At 43.1% G+C, this 18,783-nt stretch overlaps 1 protein-coding gene across 3 annotated transcripts in view; it reads right to left on the bottom strand.

Moving 5' to 3' along the window:
* BLNK (B cell linker) overlaps positions 1 to 18,783 on the bottom strand; it is a 138,644-nt gene that overhangs the window by 58,895 nt on the left and 60,966 nt on the right. The window contains exon 1 of one of the 3 annotated variants that reach the window (XM_074959103.1): positions 9,219 to 9,494. The exons of 1 other annotated variant lie outside the window; for it this stretch is intronic. In XM_074959103.1, the coding sequence (XP_074815204.1) occupies positions 9,219 to 9,265 (47 nt within the window). In that variant the 5' untranslated portion in view covers positions 9,266 to 9,494. Of the gene's footprint in view, positions 1 to 9,218; positions 9,495 to 18,783 lie in introns of those variants that run through there. One more of the 3 variants, XM_074959105.1, reaches the window with a different exon arrangement.

Raw genomic sequence — 18,783 nt, forward strand, 5'->3', positions numbered from 1 at the left:
CCATTTCAGCTCGTCATTGATCATGGCAGTTTTGTGTGCATCACTGATCTGTTGAAGGTCCTCAGATAATCCAGTTGTCATGGTGCGAATGTTTCAGCACCCTATCTTTAAGGAAGTTTTTCTTTCTTTTACTTGATTTGCCTGGTGTGTTGGTTACAGTCCACTTGTCAAGTTATAAAACTCTAAGCTCCAAGCACCCATTGAAGCAGGCAGACTGTGCTGGGACAACACCCTATTGTCGGAGGCTGCCCAATTTTATGGTGGGCTGTGGTTATCTAGTGAGATATCATATAATGATCTCTCCCACCGTCGGAGTCAGCCCCTGGCACTCAACTCTATGCCAGTCAAGTAAGAGCTTAGCACTGGTGAGTGCTGTCTCCTGTGTTGTGTCGACGCTCGAGGCGAAGCTGGAGTACCTCTTCTGGGCTCAAGCCTGGGCAGATGATATGGAGGCCCTGAGTTGCCCATGCATCAGGACCTCCCTCTTGGCATCACCAATAAAATCGAGAGGAGAGGAAGAACCAATACACCTGGTACCCGATCTGCTGCAGGCGTTGCCAGAAAGATATTAAAATGTAGTACCTGATTGACTTTGGGGCTCCGCTCCAGATTTTCTGTCTGAGTTTACTCTCATAGCTTTAGATTCTCCTGCACTCACCCACAGGGCAGTGTAGCTTTTCTGAGTAAGGGGTTGCTCCTTTAGCCTTACACCCTCCCGGGCTACTCAGAAAGTTGATGAGCCGTAGGTAGTACCATCTACTCTCATTACAGTAGAAGCCACAGCCTGACCTGACAGATTCCTCACTACCTGCTGAAATTACTGAGAGCTGAAATCACAAAGAGCTGGGCTAAGCAGTGGAATCTCAGAATGTAACGTAGCGGAAGCAGCAAGTGGGGTCAGCAGAGGAATAGTGGTTAGCGGTGGCAGAGAGACACTTGCAGAATCAGCCGTGGAGGCATTGCTCAACCTCCCGCCCCCTTACCTCAGGGTGGGAGGTGAACCCTGTGAATGCACCTCTAAACTCCAGGTATTCCCTAACCAAGGGCAGCCAATTGTGAGTTGGGTGAAGCAGAGGGAGAGTGGAATGGTGTGTTTAAAGGGACCTTCGTTCATTGGACTTTCCCACTGTACGGTGGGACATTGAGGCAAAAGACACTGCCTAATAGGCTTTGGGGTTGCGTTTGGTTATGGTCCCATGCTTTTGAATGTGGTTGGGGTGGTTCCCTTTCCCTTTTAGTAAAGTTCTCTTTTGTTATACTCAGACTCAGTGCTTGCGTGTGGGAAGTATGCCTCTTAGAGGCTCCCGGGAGCGGTGTTAGGTTTTCCTAGACTACTGGATGGGGGCTTGAACCGTTCTGTTCTGTATTTTTAAGAGGAATCCCTAGATATTGAACCTGCCCCTTGGTGCTGCCGACTCCATCTGGCAGAAGGGTTACATATGAAAGTCACACAGTTCTTGAACTTTGACAGAAAAGTGATTTTTACAACAGTATTTTATAGAGGCTGAAGTGGGTGAGATAAGATGCATGGAGGCCAAATAGGATGAAGTTTCAGTAGCTGATTAGAAATCACAAAGAGCTGCAGGAAACAGAAGTTAAATAATCAGAGTTCTGTATACTCTGTGGCAAACTGAGCCTACATCCTGTGAACAACACCTCTAGTGAGGCAGACTAGGAATTATTCATGAGTTTTGGGTGGATTAAAAAAAACCAAATATTTCTATGCTGCCCCCACGTGATTTATTATAATATTGGTCGGTTTATATTATGCTACACTCAGGGCTGTCCCTAGGGGGCTTTGGGGGACCCGGGACATACGTGCCAGGTTTCTATCTGCAGGGGATGCTCCCCCGCACCCCGCCGGATCCGCCAAGGCCTGGCCCCACCCCTCCCCGGCCCAGTTCTCCCCTCCCCCCCAGCGCCTCCCGATGTCGCAAAACAGCTGATCGGTGGTAGGTTCTGGGAGGTCCTTTGGGCAGGAGGCGCTGGGGGGAGGGGGAGGTTGGTGGAAGGACTTACCTCCCCGCCCCCTCCTCACGAAGCACGGGGCCCAGGGTGTTCGCCGTGCCCTAGGGATGGCTCTGGCTGCACTACCATTTTCAACAGGCCACAGCTTTTTTTTTATATTGACAACATGTCACTGCCTGGTGGAAACAGCCCGGGAGAGCAGGAATGGGAGTGCGTGCTGGGGCTTTTGGCACCCAGGAAGGCACAGAGATGGTTTGGGAACTCAGGAGGCAGTTGAGGCTTTTGGCAGTTGAGGAGGTGAGATGGGTGGTAGGGAAATGAATCTCTTTTTCTCCCTTCATCATGGTGGTAAAGGTCAAAAGAGACTTTTTTGTAGGTGGTGTGGGGGTGGAGAGAAGTTGAACTAGTTTCCCCATCCCAGCAACCCTTGATAGCAGCTAGCTGCATCACTGCTTTAATATCTGCTGATGTATGTGACAACAGTAGATAAGCACAATTGCTGGGTGTTTTGCCTAAAATGATCAGCAATGAAACAGTTAATGCTGACAAAGCAAGCTTTAGGTTTCAGAGTTATTACACATTTCAGATGGATGATGCAATCCATACTTCTTTTACAGCTGCTGTTTTATGCTTTCTGCAGACTCGGGCAACAAGCACTGATTACATTTGGAAGGTTGTCTTTGCAACCATAATGGCTAGAAATGAGATGAGTGGAGGCTTAGAATCTGCTCCTGAAATCTCTGATGGTGTATATTTTGTAGCACATTCTGAAGCTGTGGACTACATAGGACCATGTACGTAATAAGCAACTTGGCAGATCAACAGTTCTATCCCTGTTTGCAACCTTTCCAGGTATTTTTTTTTCTAAATATGAAATGTTGTGTGTCAAAGGTTGATTACAAAACTTGATTAAATGACTATTATTAATATTTACAGGAACTTAACTAGTGAAATTTCCATCACTTTCTCAAACTGCGCTGCTGTAAGCTCTCTAAGGGCATGGCTACACTGCAAACTTCAAAGCGCTGTTGCGGGAACGCTCCCATGGCAGCTCTTTGAAGTGTGAGTGTGGTCGCACGCGAGCGCTGGGAGAGAGCTCTCCCAGAACTCCTGGTAATCCACCTCCACGAGGGGATTAGCTTTGAGTGCTTGGAGCGCGACTCCCAGCTCTCGGAGCCTGTCTACACTAGCGCTTTAAAACGCTCAGACTTGCTGCACTCGGGGGGTGATTTTTCACACCCCTGAGCCAGCAAGTTAGAGCGCTATAAAATGTAAGTGTAGCCAAGCCCTAATGTAGCCACCCTAAGCTGAAGGGAGGGAGCTCTCCCATTGACTTAACTACTCCAGCCCCTGTGAGAGGTGGGAGAAGCTGTCCCACTGGCATAACGCTGTGCACACTGGTGCTTATGTTGGTGTAACTTATGTTGGTCAGCGGTGTGGTTTATTCATACCCCTGAGCGACATAAATTATGCCGACATAAACTGTAGTGTAGACATATCCTAATATACCCAACTGATTTTTTCTCAAAAAGAAAACTGCTCCCTGTAATAAAGTATCCTGTACAGGATAACATAGTTGGTGCCGATTTACAATAAAATGTCACTTCATTCCCAAATGAGTTCATTTTCTGCTCTGCACGTTCAAGAGGAATAACTTAGTGAAGCAGAAGAGGGAAAACTATAAAACTAATACTTTCCTGAAATACTCTAATCTAATCCACTTCCAAGGCTTCTAGGTCAGTAAAAAACTGGTGAGGACCACAAATACTTTTAAACTTGATGGGCCATTAACAGCAGACACTCAGGCTCTTAGGTGACCTCCCACTGACTTCAATAAGGTCAGAATTTCATCCAGTATGTTTAAGTGGGAATGCTAAATCCAATAAGGTTATCTTTTGTATTGCAAAGCAACTGTAAAACCAACCCCAGAACAAAGTGAAATACTTTTCATGGTGCTTTCAAACAATACCTGGGAGCAGTGGTTGGAGGTGGTGATTTTAAGTTACATTGCAAGGCATTTGGAGGAGCAAAAAAGGTGGGGAAAGATGAAGATCTCATGGCACTGAGGGTATATCTACTCTAGAGTGGCACAGTTATGGCACTGCAGCAGTGCTGCTGTAGTTTAGATGTCTCCTATACTGATGGAAGGTTGTGCTCGTAATATATTTGCCGAGTTAGCACACAGTCACACCACAGTTGGAAATCGTTCGTAGGAGCAGAAGTTGCAGGATCACAGTCTGGCTAAAAATAACAAGGAGTCCTTGCAGATGCCTCTCTGAGCGGCAGTAGCCAGCTCTGCATCTACAGTGGGGGTAAGGTCGACCTAACTACATTGCACAGGGTGCAAAATTTTCACAATCCTGAGTGACATAACCAGGTCAATCTAATTGTTACATTTAAACCAGTCCTAAATGTCAAGGTGCCATTTTAAAGTTTTGTGCTTGTAATATATTTGCCGAGTTAGCACACAGTCACACCGCAGTTGGAAATAGTTTGTAGGAGCAGAAGTTGCAGGATCAGTCTGGCTAAAAATAACGAGGAGTCCTTGTGGCACCTTAGTGACTAACAAATGTATTTGGGCATAAGCTTCCCTGGGTTAGAACCGTCTAAGGTGCCACAAGGACTCCTCGTTATTTTTGCTTATACAGACTAACACGGCTACCACTGTAAAGTCCGGCTAAAGAACTTGAACCAGAAAGCTATTGCTGGGGTTCTGAAAGTTTGGTGCTACGTCTCTGAGTTGCTAACTGCACTTAAGCTTTGCTGACTGTTCCCCATGTTTACCAGTATATCTGCTTATGGACCAATTTGATTACGCAGCAGCAATCCCTTAACTTTTGAAAGCTGAGTCCAGATGCACTACCCACCATATTAGCTGGGCAGCATGCGGACACTTGCACTGATACTGCTCCATGTCCCTCCAGCTGGTCTTTGGTGCCCCACGCTTTGGGAAATGCGGCTGTAAAAAATATCGGATCCTTTGTCTATGCTACATAATTCATTCCTCTCCTGACAAAAACTCTCAGTCTCTCTGGAGTCCAAGGTTTCCTGGCAACTCAGACAATGACAATAAATACAGACAGTTTATCAAAGTATAATCCCATGCATGGTATATGATATAATCCCATGCATCCACAATACACTTCATAAAAATAATAAAGGTAGAATTCTACGAAGTGTCTGCATTCAGACCCAAGTGATATGAAACAGACGACAAAGTGAATGACTCTCACAGTTGCAAGCACCATGTCCAATTCTACAACATGCCGGGTGAAGAGATGTGGTGACTCTCCCTTAGTTCCCACCTTATCCAGATAAGTGAAGGAGATGAGTGAGCTAAAAATACAGGCCCAGAGATGCTGATGCAATGATTTCAACAAAGAGATACATCAGATATAATAAAAAATACACCACTGGAGAGAAGCTGATAAATATCAACATGAGGTTATCAAACCCAGTTCACAAAATCAAACCTTTCAGACTTGCATTCATAAGCTTGAAGCTTTAGGCACAAACAAATGCTGATACAGCACTAAAGGCACTTGGATTCTTGCAGCTATTGAATTAACTCTTAAGAAAACTGCCTTAGAAAATGGACTATAATTACACAAGTGGAACTTTGTTTCTGTAGGATTTTTTTGTCTCTGCAATCATTGGCACATGAAGAAAGCTTAGACTTCAAATGCAAATATCTCCCCAGTGTAACATTCAGTGCAAATGCTGGGGAAAATATTTTTTGCAAAGGAGAAACAAGGAGAGATCCTACTATATAATCAACTGTATTGCCAACACACCAGGGATAATACCAGGTAGTATGAGTTGGTGACAAAATAGGTAAATGGATGATTATGTCAAGGGGTGAGGCCAGAATAGGATGACCAGATGTTCTGATTGTATAGGGATAGTCCTGATATTTGGGGCTTTTTCTTATTTAGGCACTTATTAACCCCGACCCCGTCCCAATTTTTCTCATTTGCTATTTGGTCACCCTAGGCCAGAGGTAGTCAATAGGTGAACTGCAGGGTAAATCTGGACCGCCAGATGCTTTTGTATGGATCACAAAATCTTTTTATTTACTTATTATTATCATTATTGTTACTGTGGTGTGAAAAATAATCACACCACAGACTTTCTCTGAAGTCTGGACCTTGACCAAGAAATTTGGACCCTGACAAAAAATAATTGACTACTCTTGGGTGAGGCAATGGCTGCAGCTCCATTATGTTCATCCTTTGTTGTGTTTGTGGCATCCCTCTTAAATGTGGGCAGGTTTCTCTTTCTAAGCCGGCAATGCAGTTATAGCAACCATTGCTAAAAAATTAGCAAAGCCTGAAGTTTTATTAAAACCATATGGTCAAATATCTGGACCCATATCCAACAAGGTACTTTAAGCATGGGCATTTAGAATGGGACTACTCACATGCTTAAAGGTAGATATATGCAGGGCCGTCCCTAGCCATTTTGGTGCCCTACGCAGCCCCCCCCCGCGGAGAGTGTGTGTGTGGCCCCAGGCCTCCGCGGGGACGGGGGGTGGGGGGAAGGGGCAGGAGCAGGCTAGGGGGACAGGGGGGGAAACGGTACCCCAGCATGAGCCAGTGGCGCGGAGTGGGTTGGAGCCGGGTCACTCCATTTCCTGCTGCCTGGTGAGTGCAGGGTGGACCCGACCCCGCACTCACAGGGTGGCGGGAAGTGGAGTGACCCGGCCCCAGCCCACTCTGCTCTGCTCCCCTGGCTCCCAGCCTTGGGGCTTGGGGTACCGGAGGGAACCGCCCCACAGCACTCACTGGCGGCATGGAGCGTGCTGGGGCCAGATTGCTGCACTTACTGCTGCCCGATGAGTACAGGGTGCCCAACCCCTGCTGCTGTCCTCAGGGGAAGGGGTGGAGTGGGGTGAGGCTGGGGCGGAGCAGGGCTGGGAAGAGGCAGGGAGTGGGCGGAGGCTGTGGGGAAGGGGTGGAGTGGGGGCTGGACTGGGTTGGGGCAGAGCAGGGGTAGGAAGAGGCGGGGCTGGGGCGGAGCAGTGGTGGGGGCCATGGGGAAGAGGCAGGGGCTGGAGCAGCACGCAGCTGCGTAGGGCACCAGGAAATTTTGCGTCCTTTGCGTATGGGTAAGGACGGCCCTGGATATATGCTTAAGTTCCTTGAGTTAGGGTTTTGGTCAGACATGTACTGGCCATAAGGAGGCGGAGGGGAGAAGAAGCAGCCTTAATACTGTAAGGTATCAGAAGGGAGCAGAGTCTCCTTCCACTATCTATGCTAGGACATCATTAGAACAAGACATGCTGAAGAGAGAGAAACAGAAGCTGAGCCAGCCTGGCTGAAGCTACCGTAGGGAGGAAATGACATCTCTTCCTGACATAATGGGCTTTCAATAGATACATAAATAATTAACTTGCCATCGTGCCCAGGTTAGCATGGCAGCTGGCACCTCCTTCTAATGCTTGAAGGAAATTCTACTTTAATCTTATGTAATGGTGTGTGTGGGAACCTCTATGACTATGTCTTTACTGCAAAAAATTGGTTTTTACATGGAGATAGCTAATTTGCTGTGAAATCCTTGTGGCGACACGGCACAGCTAATTTTTAGCTCAGCATAACTAGTTGAGCTCAATGCTATCCCCCCACCTGGAGATGGCCTTGTCTAACTGCTCGGGAGTAAAAACTCTTATGCCTTGTCTCCACCAGGATTTTACATTGTGATAGCTATCTTAACCCGGCTATCTCCATGTAAAAACATTCCTTTTTTGGCAGTGATGATATAGCCTGTGTCCTCTTCTGTTAGGCTCACCAGCTCTTCCACCAACAGAATGGGGAGCAGGAGTTAGCAAATTGGGCTGTAATCAAACAGCTGGTCTAAAAGTTTAAGACTCCATTGTAGTTCATTAAGAAATTTTTCAACATCATGTTTTTTGTCTGAAAATACCCGTTAGTCAAAACCAAAAGTTTTCACAGAAACGTCTGAGTTTCAACAAAAGCTTCTCAAGAAAGAGAGACAGACATCCCCAGGATAGCTAATACCTGGTTAGGGCACTGCCTAATTCAGAGCAGGGACTTAAACCTGGGTCTCCTATCTCCGAGGTGAGACTCCTAACCACCAGGCTATTGGTGGGTGAGTCTCGCTTAATGCCTCTTCTTGGAACTGTTCCACTTTGTTTCAATACCTAAATATTCATTGGGTCAGAGAGAGGCTAACTCTAACTTGGGGCTAGTGCACTCACCTGGGATGTCAGAGACTTGCACCTGACTCCCCCACATGAGTAAAAGATGAGTGCCCTAGCAACCATCAGGCTATTGGCTATTCTGGGGGTCTCTTATTCTCTCTTCCCCATTTTAAATGAAAAAAATTCAAAAGGTTTTGGTTCTGTCCTGATGCAGAACAGGAAGATGTTTGAAATTTCAAAAATGTTCATGGGATGGGAAAACTATTTCCCGCCTGTCTCTAGATGCCATTTCCAGTGTACAAATCCTGAGCTATCCAGTCACCCTAAAAATACTACCTTGTAATAGTCTAGTCCTACTTCTTCCCCAACACCCTGTACTTAAAAGTGTGCTATTTTCAGAATGTTGTATGCTTCCTGTTTATCTACACAACACTGTCCCTTTTGAAGATTTGGAGATACCAAAGAAGTTAAACAGGAGAGTCCTCTTAATACAAAATCTACTGTGCATAAACAAACTCCTGATCAAATGTTACTAATGTACTTTAGACTCATGGTGAATTAATGATTTTTTAAACAAAACCTTTAAAACAAAAATATAGCAGTTTGCTTTTTCACAGGGAATAAAAGTAGCACGGACAGTGTCTGCTGTGAAAGCAGTTAAGTTGTCTCTGAGTGTGATTCACATGATTGTTTTGTGTTTATTTTATTGACTCTTTTTGCAGCGATGTATACAGATAATGACCCTCGTTTATACTCAATATTCTGCTTAACTTCTTGTGCCTGCAGAATGCTGAAATAGATTTTAATTTTACCGAGGAAGAAAATGCTTTTGTTTTATATCTAAACTTCCCTTCATACACTTCACTTTATCGGTTGTACTGCTTTTTAGTTGTCAGCATTTTAGCCTCAGTGATGGCAGGTGCATTCGACCCAACAGGTACTGTTGGAATTGCATAGTCCTGTATTAACAGAGTCTATAACAGTGTGCATTTCCCATTTCCAAACCCAGTCTGTCTTCTGACCGGGCACAGCACTAAAGGAACACAGTGAGTCATAACAAACAAAATGTAAAAGGAAAAATAAATCGTACCTTAGCTTCTGACCAGCTGGCTCAGTGATCTTACTGAACTTGTCCATGTTCCGTGTTGATAATATCAGGTAAACTAGTGATCATTTAACGAGAACACGTGCTGGTTTTTATGATCGTAAGAAGGAGCGCTATACCGAGCAGTTGACCTGAGATAGAATCCCACGGGTTATCTCTGCCTGGTTTCTACGTTGTGGGAAGGAGAATACTAATTTATTACGAGACCTGAAAACTTGCCTGAGCACATATTTGAGTTTCATGTTTCTAGTTCATCATGTGACACACACAGCCAGCCAGGCGACTTGCTTTGACTCCTGAATGTTATGCAAATTTGATGACCGACACCTATTGGGCGTGCAAATTCCCCTGAAATTGAATGTGTCTCAAGTCTCTCTCTATTACTTCCTCTTTGTGTCGTACATGCAGCTGGTGTTTTAATCAGATGGCATGACTGGAAAATATAACACTTACACCACATACGCCTGCTCTCTGCCCCATGCTGGCCACTTCCTGGTAGCAGAAAAGTGCAGGCGAGCTGTCGGAAGGGACGATCCTGCTCAGTGTCCTGACAAATTATGCATATGCTGCTGCTTCGGTTTGGCATCATTGTAGCTTCCTTTAACGACTCTACTCCAAACAGCCAGAGAGATATGTCTGAAACTGTTCCCCCCCCTTTCAGGTTAAGGTGGTGATGTTTCCAGAGTAGCCTGCAGCTGCTAACTGTTAAATGGGTGTTTCACAACTCCATTCCATTCCAAAACAAGGCTCAGTGTCAACACCACCACAGAGGAACAATGGAATTCAGAGTTGGGGCTGCCCTGTGGGGACTGATTGCAGCAACATGGCTGTTAAAAGCTCAGAGGAGTGGGGAGGATCTTACTATGGGGTATAATGGGAAGGGAAGTGTTGTCTACCCTGGAAGACTCTCAGGTGACTGGAGGACTAGAGGCAAGCGACTGGAAATTAAACAGTTACCCTGAAATTCCCTTTCCCAAAGGAGGACTTAGAGCTTATGCTCTACTAAATTTGTTGGTTTCTAAGGTGCCACAAGTCCTCCTGTTCTTTTTATGGATACAGACTAACATGGCTGCTACTCTGAAACCTTTCCCAAAGGTATGTCTACATTACAAGCACTACAGTGGCACGGCTGGGGTGCTGCAGCAGACACTTGCTACAGCGACATAGGGATTGTTCCATTACTGTAGTAAATCCACCCCCTTGACAGGTGGTAGCTAGGTCAATGGAAGACTTCTTCTATTAACCTAGCAGCGTCTACATCAGGGGTTAGGTCAGTTTAACTACGTCTCTCAGGGGTTGGGTGGCCATATGTCCCGTTTTGGCCAGGACAGTCCCATTTTTAAGCCCTATTCTGGATGTAGGGTGACCAGATGTCCCGATTTTATAGGGACAGTCCCGATATTTGGGGCTTTTTCTTATATAGGTGCCTATTACCCCTCACCCCCTCTCCCAATTTTTTTCACACTTGCTATCTAGTCACCCTACCTGGACACCTCAGTTTTTGGGCAAAACTGGGCATTTGTCCTGTTTTCTCTTGCCAACTGATGATCAGCTGGCAAAACCAAACAGGACAAATGCCCAGTTTTGCTAAAAAAAGTGAGGCATGCCCCTCCCCCCCCCCCAGGGTGCAGGGGAACATTCAAGGGGGTAAGTGGCAATACCAGCCTTCTTGGGCCAGCCCTGTGTGGAGTGGGGATCGGGGGATGGGGCGAAGAGGCTGGGACAAGCGGCTTGGGCCAGCCTTATGTGGGCTCGGGCAAGGGGCTGAGGCCAGCCATACCCAGGGGGCTGGGAGGGGAGATGCTTGGCGCTACCAGCTCTGTGCAAGGGGGGGCTTGGGCAAGCAGCAATGCCAGCCCTGCATAGGATGGGGGTAGGGGGAGGTGAGATTTGGGCTAGCCCTGTGTGGTGTCCCATTTTCACTTAGGTGGACCTTAGTTTCAGATGCAGACCTGAGTCAAACTATTTAAAACACCATTTCAATACCTAACGAGTGTTGGGGGGAAGAGGTGATCTGGCATGGGAGAAGCTGCGACTATTTAACTAGAGGTGGGATGTTGCACTGATTTAATTAAACTGAGGAAACTCTGATTTAGAACTTTTAAACCAGATGGGGCAGGATAAACCTCTGTAAACCAGAGTTAGCCCGTTTCAGGCTTGGGCTACACTGAAAAATTACATTGGCATAGCTACATAGGTAAGGGCTGTGAAAAAACCACCCCCTTGATTGACATAGCTATGCTGACAAAAGCCCTGGTGCAGATGCAGCTATGTTGAGGCAGTTTTCCTACACTGACAGAAAAATTTCTTCCATCAGTGTAGGCTGTGTCTACACTATAGGGCTATGCTGACAGAGCTGGGTCACTATGGTCTCCGAGGGTAGATATACCTGTAGTGGTCATACACAAAGTTGCGCTGGATTAATTGAATTGATGCAACATCACACCTTTAATTACATCAGTACTACTTCTGTAGACTAGCCTATTGGCTTTTAAATTATTTTTATTATTTGTATTACCAAGGCGCATAGGTCGGAGCTCTAATCATGCATGGGGACTCCATTGCACTAGGTGCTGTACAAACACAGAACAAAGAGAAACCATCTCTGCCCCAAAGAGCTTATAATTTGTATTAAAGATCCAGCCTCCCCATCCTGTCTATGGAGGTGGGAGAGATCTTAATTAATATTCTGAGGATGCCCTTCACCCTCCCAAAAGCTTCTCCAACAAAACCAGGGAAGGCTCAACTTGATATTCCTGATATTTCTAGGTAAACAACAAACAAACAAAACCTCTTGCTTCTTTATCATGCATAAACAGGGTTACTCCAATGCAAGACCCAGGCTGGTCTATCTTAGTGTTGCTTTGGTATGTCTGTGAGAGTGTGACTCTTTGCATAGCCTTGGATGCAATGACTGGTTTGCCTATATATATGATTCATAGATTCCAACCCCAGAAGGGATCATCTAGTCTGATCTCCTGAGTAGAGCAGGCCATAGAACTTCCCCAAAATAATTCCTAGAGCAGATCTTTTACAAAAACATTCAGTCTTGATTTAAAAATTGTCAGTGATGGAGAATCCACCATGACACTTGGTAAATTGGTCCAATGGTTAATTACTCTCAATGTTAAAAATTTATGCCTTATTTCCAGTCTGAATTTGTCTGGCTACAACTTCAATCCACTGGATCATGTTATGCCTTTCTCTGTTAGATTGAAGAGCCCATTATTAAATATTTATTCCTCATGTAGATACTTACAGACTGTAATCAATTCACCTCTTAATCTTCTCTATTTTAAATTAAATTGAGCTTTTTGAGTCTATCACCATAAGGGATATTTTCTAATCCATTAATCATTTTCTTGGCTCTTTGCTAAACCCTCTCCAATTTATCTTCTTGAATTGTGGGCACCAGAGCTAGACTCAGTATTCCAACAGCAGTCGCACCAGTGCCAAATAAAGAGGTACAATAACCTCTCTCCTTCTACCTGAGATTCCCGTTTATGTATCCCAGGATCCCATTAGCCCTTTTGGCCACAGCGTTGCACTGGGAGCTCATGTTCAGATTATCCACCATGACCCCCAGATTCCTTTTAGAATCACTGCTTTCAAGGGTAGAATCCCCCATCCTGTAAGTATGGCCTACATTCTTTGTTCCTAGACTTATACACTTATGTTTAGCCATATTACAACACATAGAGTTTGCTTGCACCCATTTACCAAGTGATCTAAATCACCCTGATTCAGTGACCTGTCCTCTTCATTGTTTACCATTCTCCTAATTTTGCGTAACTTGCAGACTTCATCAGTGATGATTATATGTTTTTCTTCAAGGTCTTTAATAAAAATGTTAAGTAGTGTACAATGCCTATGGGTCTCTACTGGAAACACACTCACTTGATGATGATGATGATTCCCTGTTTACAGTCACATTTTGAGATCTAGCAGTTAGCCAGCTCTTAATCCATTTAATGTGTACCATGTTAATTTTATGTTGTTCTAGCTTTTTAATCAAAATGTCATGGATTACCAAGCCAAACACCGTACAGAGGTCTAAGTATATTACATCTACACTATTATTTACCAAACTTGTAATCTCATAAAAAATCAAGTTAGACAGGATCTATTTTCCATAAACCCATTTGATTTGCATTAATTACATTCCCCTCCTTTAATTCTTTATTAATCAAGTCCTGTATCAGACACTCCATTATCTTGCCTGGACTCAATTTCAGGTGGACAGGCCTATAATTATTCAGGTGGACAGGCCTATAATTATTCAGGTCATACTGTTTACCCTTTTAAAAAAATTGGCAGAACATTAGTGTTCTTCCAGTCTTCTGGAACTTCCCCAGTGTTTCAAGACTTATTGAAAATCAACATTACTGGTCCAGAGAGCTCCTCAGCCAGCTCTTTTAAAACTCTTGGACGCAAGTTCTCTGGACCTGCTGATTTTAAAATGTCTAACTCTATATCTTCTGTTTACCATCCTCTAGAGAACATTAGTGAACTGGAAAGTGTGTTATCGCCATATGATGAAATTGCATCATCTGCTGTTTTCCCCAAATACAGAACAGAAATATTTATTGAACAATTCTGCCTTTTTTCATTATTATTGATAATTCTACTATTTACATCAAGTAACGGACCAATACCATCGTCACTATTCTTTATGTTTAAGAACCTCCTTCTTATCGTCTTTAATTCTCCCTGTGTCCCTTTGTTTCCCTTATTGATTTTCTATACGTCCTAACTTCTGATTTAAATTCATTACTATTAATTTTCCCTTTCTTCCATTTGTTATATATTATTTTTTACTTTTTTTATAGCTGCCTTCTCTTCTCCTCTAAACGAGGTCAGTTTTTTTAACCAGCATTGCCTTCATCCTCATTTATGGGATTTTGGGTTTTTTGGGCATCTAGTAAGGTGTTCTTAAATAATTTCTCAATTATCATGAACATTTTTCTGATTAAATTCTTCCTCTCAATTGATTTGGCTCATAATTATTTTCAGCGTTGTGAAATTGGCCCTATAAAAGCACCAAGTATATATATATTACTGTTCTGCATTTCATTCTGCTTGCTCATTATAAATGGGATCAAATCATGATCACTTGTACCTAAACTATCATTAATTTTTCGTTCTGTGATCAGTTCCTCTTTATCTGTTCAGACAAGGCCTAATAAAGAATTCCCCTGTGTTGGCTGCAACACTGTTTGAGGTAGGAAATTGTCATCTATCCTATAATGTATAGAAATACCAAGGATGTTACATGCTGGAAGTCTCATGCTGCCACTATGCTCACAATGATGATATCCTGTACACTAAGCTCACCTCCATAGTTCCAGTATTTTCCAGGGGCAAAACAACCAGGTCTTAATAGTTGTTAGCCTTTGCCCTATAATGTTTGTTAATGGGCTCTTTGCACTCTTTGTGCTTTGTGGGCTTGGTTGATGCTGTATCTATTTCCGTTTGTAGTTTTTGTCTAGCTATGGCTGCTTTGGATAAGAAATCTGCCAAGATATAACTCTTTTTGTACGTGCACATCTAGGTGGTGGTGGCAATCTCATTATCATGAACTGAAGGTCTCTTAGTGCTGACAACTGTAACTTCTTGAAAACTCTCCAACAATTTATGCTTGATTTCCGCTTGGATATTTTTTCTCTTCTTTGAACATGCTGATTGGATTTTTCACATGAAAATGCAGTTGGAAGTCATGTTGCCTCAATTGGTGCAAATCCCATTCTATTGGGGAGATAAGGAGCATGCCACACGATCTTCCTCCTTGGTAGGACTGCTCCGAGCCCAGTCTTGCTGGCATCACTTGTATCACATCTGGTAGAGTGGAAATCAATGAGAACGGAGGGCATGCAGTATCTCTCAGGAGAGGGCTGATGTTGAACCTGCTGAACAGTCTTGTCTATTTCTCGGCTTTATAACCCTTGAGAAACATCATTATAGTGGTCTAGTATACCATTCTCTGGGATGCCTCTTTAGATTATATGTTCTTATGAACCAATTTCCTTTGCATGTGGGCTTACTGTATCAGTGCTATACTGGAAATCAAAGCCCTTGTACATGACTTAGATGGTGTAAAGAGGACTTAAAGGGGTTGTAAATTAATTAAATGCAGAACCACTTTATGGTCCTATTATACTGCCAGAAGGGGTCAAGGGGCCATCGAAAATCAGGCTGTAGTGTCACTAGACTCATGTAGTCACTTATGTTTAACAGCAGAAATGGCTCCTGTCCTGTGTGATTTGCACAGAAATTCTAACCTGTTGCTTTTCTTTGGTGCCAGCCTGTAACTCGCACTGTGTGTGAGGATAGTGGCATCGTATAGTTTGTTCTTGGTTTTGTAAAAAGAAAAGGAGTACTTGTGGCACCTTAGAGACTAACCACTGCATTTAGCCGTATGGAGTGGAAATCTATCAACTTCATGAAAAAACTTGTACAGATACAGACAGACATCATCTTCCTTTCCAAATGCAAACACATGGACATCATACCAAAAGGACTGAAGGTAAAAAATTGGTTAGTCTCTAAGGTGCCACAAGTACGCCTTTTCTTTTTGTGAATACAGACTAACACGGCTGCTGCTCTGAAACCTGTCATTATGCAAGGCACTGCATTTAGCCGTATGGAGTGGAAATCTATCAACTTCATGAAAAAACTTGTACAGATACAGACAAACATCATCTTCCTTTCCAAATGCAAACAGACGGACATCATACCAAAAGGACTGAAGGTAAAAAATGGTTAGTCTCTAAGGTGCCACAAGTACGCCTTTTCTTTTTGCGAATACAGACTAACACGGCTGCTACTCTGACTCTTGGTTTTGAGTGACTGTGGTTTTACTTCTCTGTATTGCATGATGAAGAGGAAGATTTTTCAGCCTAATGCACTTACTGATGCTCATCTATTTGGAATTAAGGCCCGGTCTACGCTTAAAATTTAGGTAGACATAACTATGTTGCTAAGGGGTGTGAAAAATTCACACGGATTGCCATAGCTATACTTCCATAATGCCTGGTGAAGATGTGGGTAGGTTGAAGGAAGAATGCTTCTGTTGACCTACCACCACCACTTGGGGAGGAGGGTAACCTACAGCAACAGAAAATCCCCTTCCATCACTGTCGGAAGTGTCTGTGCTACGGCCCTACAGCGGCATAGCTACAGCGCTGTAGCACCTGTAGTGTAGATATGGCCTTGGTCTCTTTCCAGAATTGCTGTTTTGTTATATTCGTGGTAATAGAAACAACAAAACCACCTCCGTGGCTGCTGTTTTGCATTGATATAATAGACATAGAAGATGCAAAGCCTTGGCACAGTGATTTGTCACAAGTTTCTGTGGATAGTGTCACATGCTGGGCATTTGCTATTGTCATGTCTCATTTCACAAACAGTGCAGGTTTTGCTTTGTGTTTTGTTTGCTGTGTCATCAATGCACTAGGATGGCTGCTTGTGCATTATTTTTTTTTTTTACAAGTCACATTCTTGAGATTGCTTTACCCCTTTTGAGAAATTGTCTTTGTAGACTCTATTTTCTTGCTTTGTATCTGTACTTTTTTGCACATCTATGAACCTTTGTGGTATTCGTGTGGTTCTGATGACATTCTCATTCAAGCACTATCACTACCCTGTATTTTATTAGGTCATCTTTTGAATCCATAGTCATACGGAATCTGCCCCAGATAAATTTCAGATGCCGATTAGTATCAGGCACAAGAGGATGAATTAAGATTTAAGAATTTCCTTGATTCTACGTTTGTATCTGACCGTCTACACTGGATGTGTATTTTATTTCCTTTGCTTTCCATTGAAGTTAATAATACCTTACAATGCACAGTTCATAAACAAGGTTTCTTACTCAGTAGTAATACATTTTGCTGCTTTGTCAATACATTGTAAAATAAAACTCCCTTAATTAACCAATACCTTGGTTTTGTATGTTAGGACCTTCACTTCATTTTCATGAGTAGCTCTGCAGTGATACACAATAGTATAAATTATTGTGATCCAGATTATTATAAACAAATGAGTATTGCTAACTCTCATGAGTCTCACAGTATTTGGTGTTTTTCTTAAAGCCCTGGCTCCTGGAGTAATATTATAAGATGAGAGTCTCACTTTTCATTGGAAAATATGAACCAAGCATACCCTAAAAGTTTAGAAACTAGAAGATAAATAAAAAGAACTCCCGATTTAATACTTTGAAAAATCTCATAATTTTTAAGCCAGTATTGTGATTTCTGAAAGCATGGAGTTGACAGTACTGCCATAGAGAATACCAAGAAATCACGCACTGCTCTGTTTCAGGAAGACACTAATTTACACATTGCATTAATGCTCTTATTTACTCTCTAGTGTTACTTTATAGTTACTTTATACTCTTGGTTGGGAGTAGATGATTAGAATATGATTCAGGTTTCAATTATTTCATATTTGGAACCTGGCATTCTCTTTCTTCACCATGCTAGAAACCCCCCTTTTAAAATTGATTTCAGTTAGTGCAGTTTTATTCCCAACATGAACAGAGCATATTGGGGCTAAAATGGTTTTCAGAAATATTCAAAAATCAGTTTTTGCCTACTTGTGAAAATGATTTTCAAAAAATGTGTTAGTTATACTATGCCCTGCCCACACTAAAGGTGTAACTGTGCTACCAGAGAGAGTTTTAAAATTGATTTCATGCACAATCTATTTTGTGGTATATTTTGATTATTAGCGAACTTCCCCCTCCCGTGCCAAAACAGAAAATGATGACGATTTTACTTTTAAGGAGTGCTTCATAATTTTTTTGCTTGGCAAGGAGTTTTTGTTTGGCTTCTTCTCTAGGAACTGCTGAATGGAGAGCAACAAAGCTCTTCCAGCCAACACCCAAAAGGATTGTATATAGGTCACATGACTCAGTCTGAGTCCATTAGTATGTTTCCTGAGAGACATCACTATTTCCTGCAGTGTGGCTTAGACTTTTACTGCGCTGTAGCAGTGTCCACATGGCAAGTTAGTATGCAGCAAGCTGGTGCACTGTAGATTCACCCCCTGGCTTGCCACACACTAACTCACCATGTACACAAACCCTAAGTGGCATGTTTTAAACTGGAAAACACTAACTTCTAGCACAGAAAGAAGTATGAGTAAGAAGTACAGTGACTTCTCAATCATCAGCCCTAGAGAAGATAGGCCTTCTTCATTTACATCACATCTTTCTGTGCCAAATAAAATTAAATGAATTCTTTGTTAAGTGTGTTCTTTTTCACACAATGTATCTCATCTCTGTGGATCGAATTGCTCTATGCCACAGTACTGCAACTCTGTATTAACTTTGGAAGAATCTTGGAAACTGGCATTAGTTGTTGTAAAAGCCTAAATTGGTTACCACTTTGCACAGTGAATATCTCATTCAAAGTGTGGTAAGTAGCAGGCAAATAGCAAGACTAGGGGAAGGTGGATCTATTTTTAGTATCTAAAATAAAATCTGATAGGAATTGGGGTCCATCTCTAGCTTCAATACAGAAAGAACAAGCCTTCTGTATTTAGGCAGTAT

This window comes from Natator depressus, chromosome 7 (assembly GCF_965152275.1).
Source record: "Natator depressus isolate rNatDep1 chromosome 7, rNatDep2.hap1, whole genome shotgun sequence".
Taxonomy (NCBI): Eukaryota; Metazoa; Chordata; order Testudines; family Cheloniidae; genus Natator; species Natator depressus.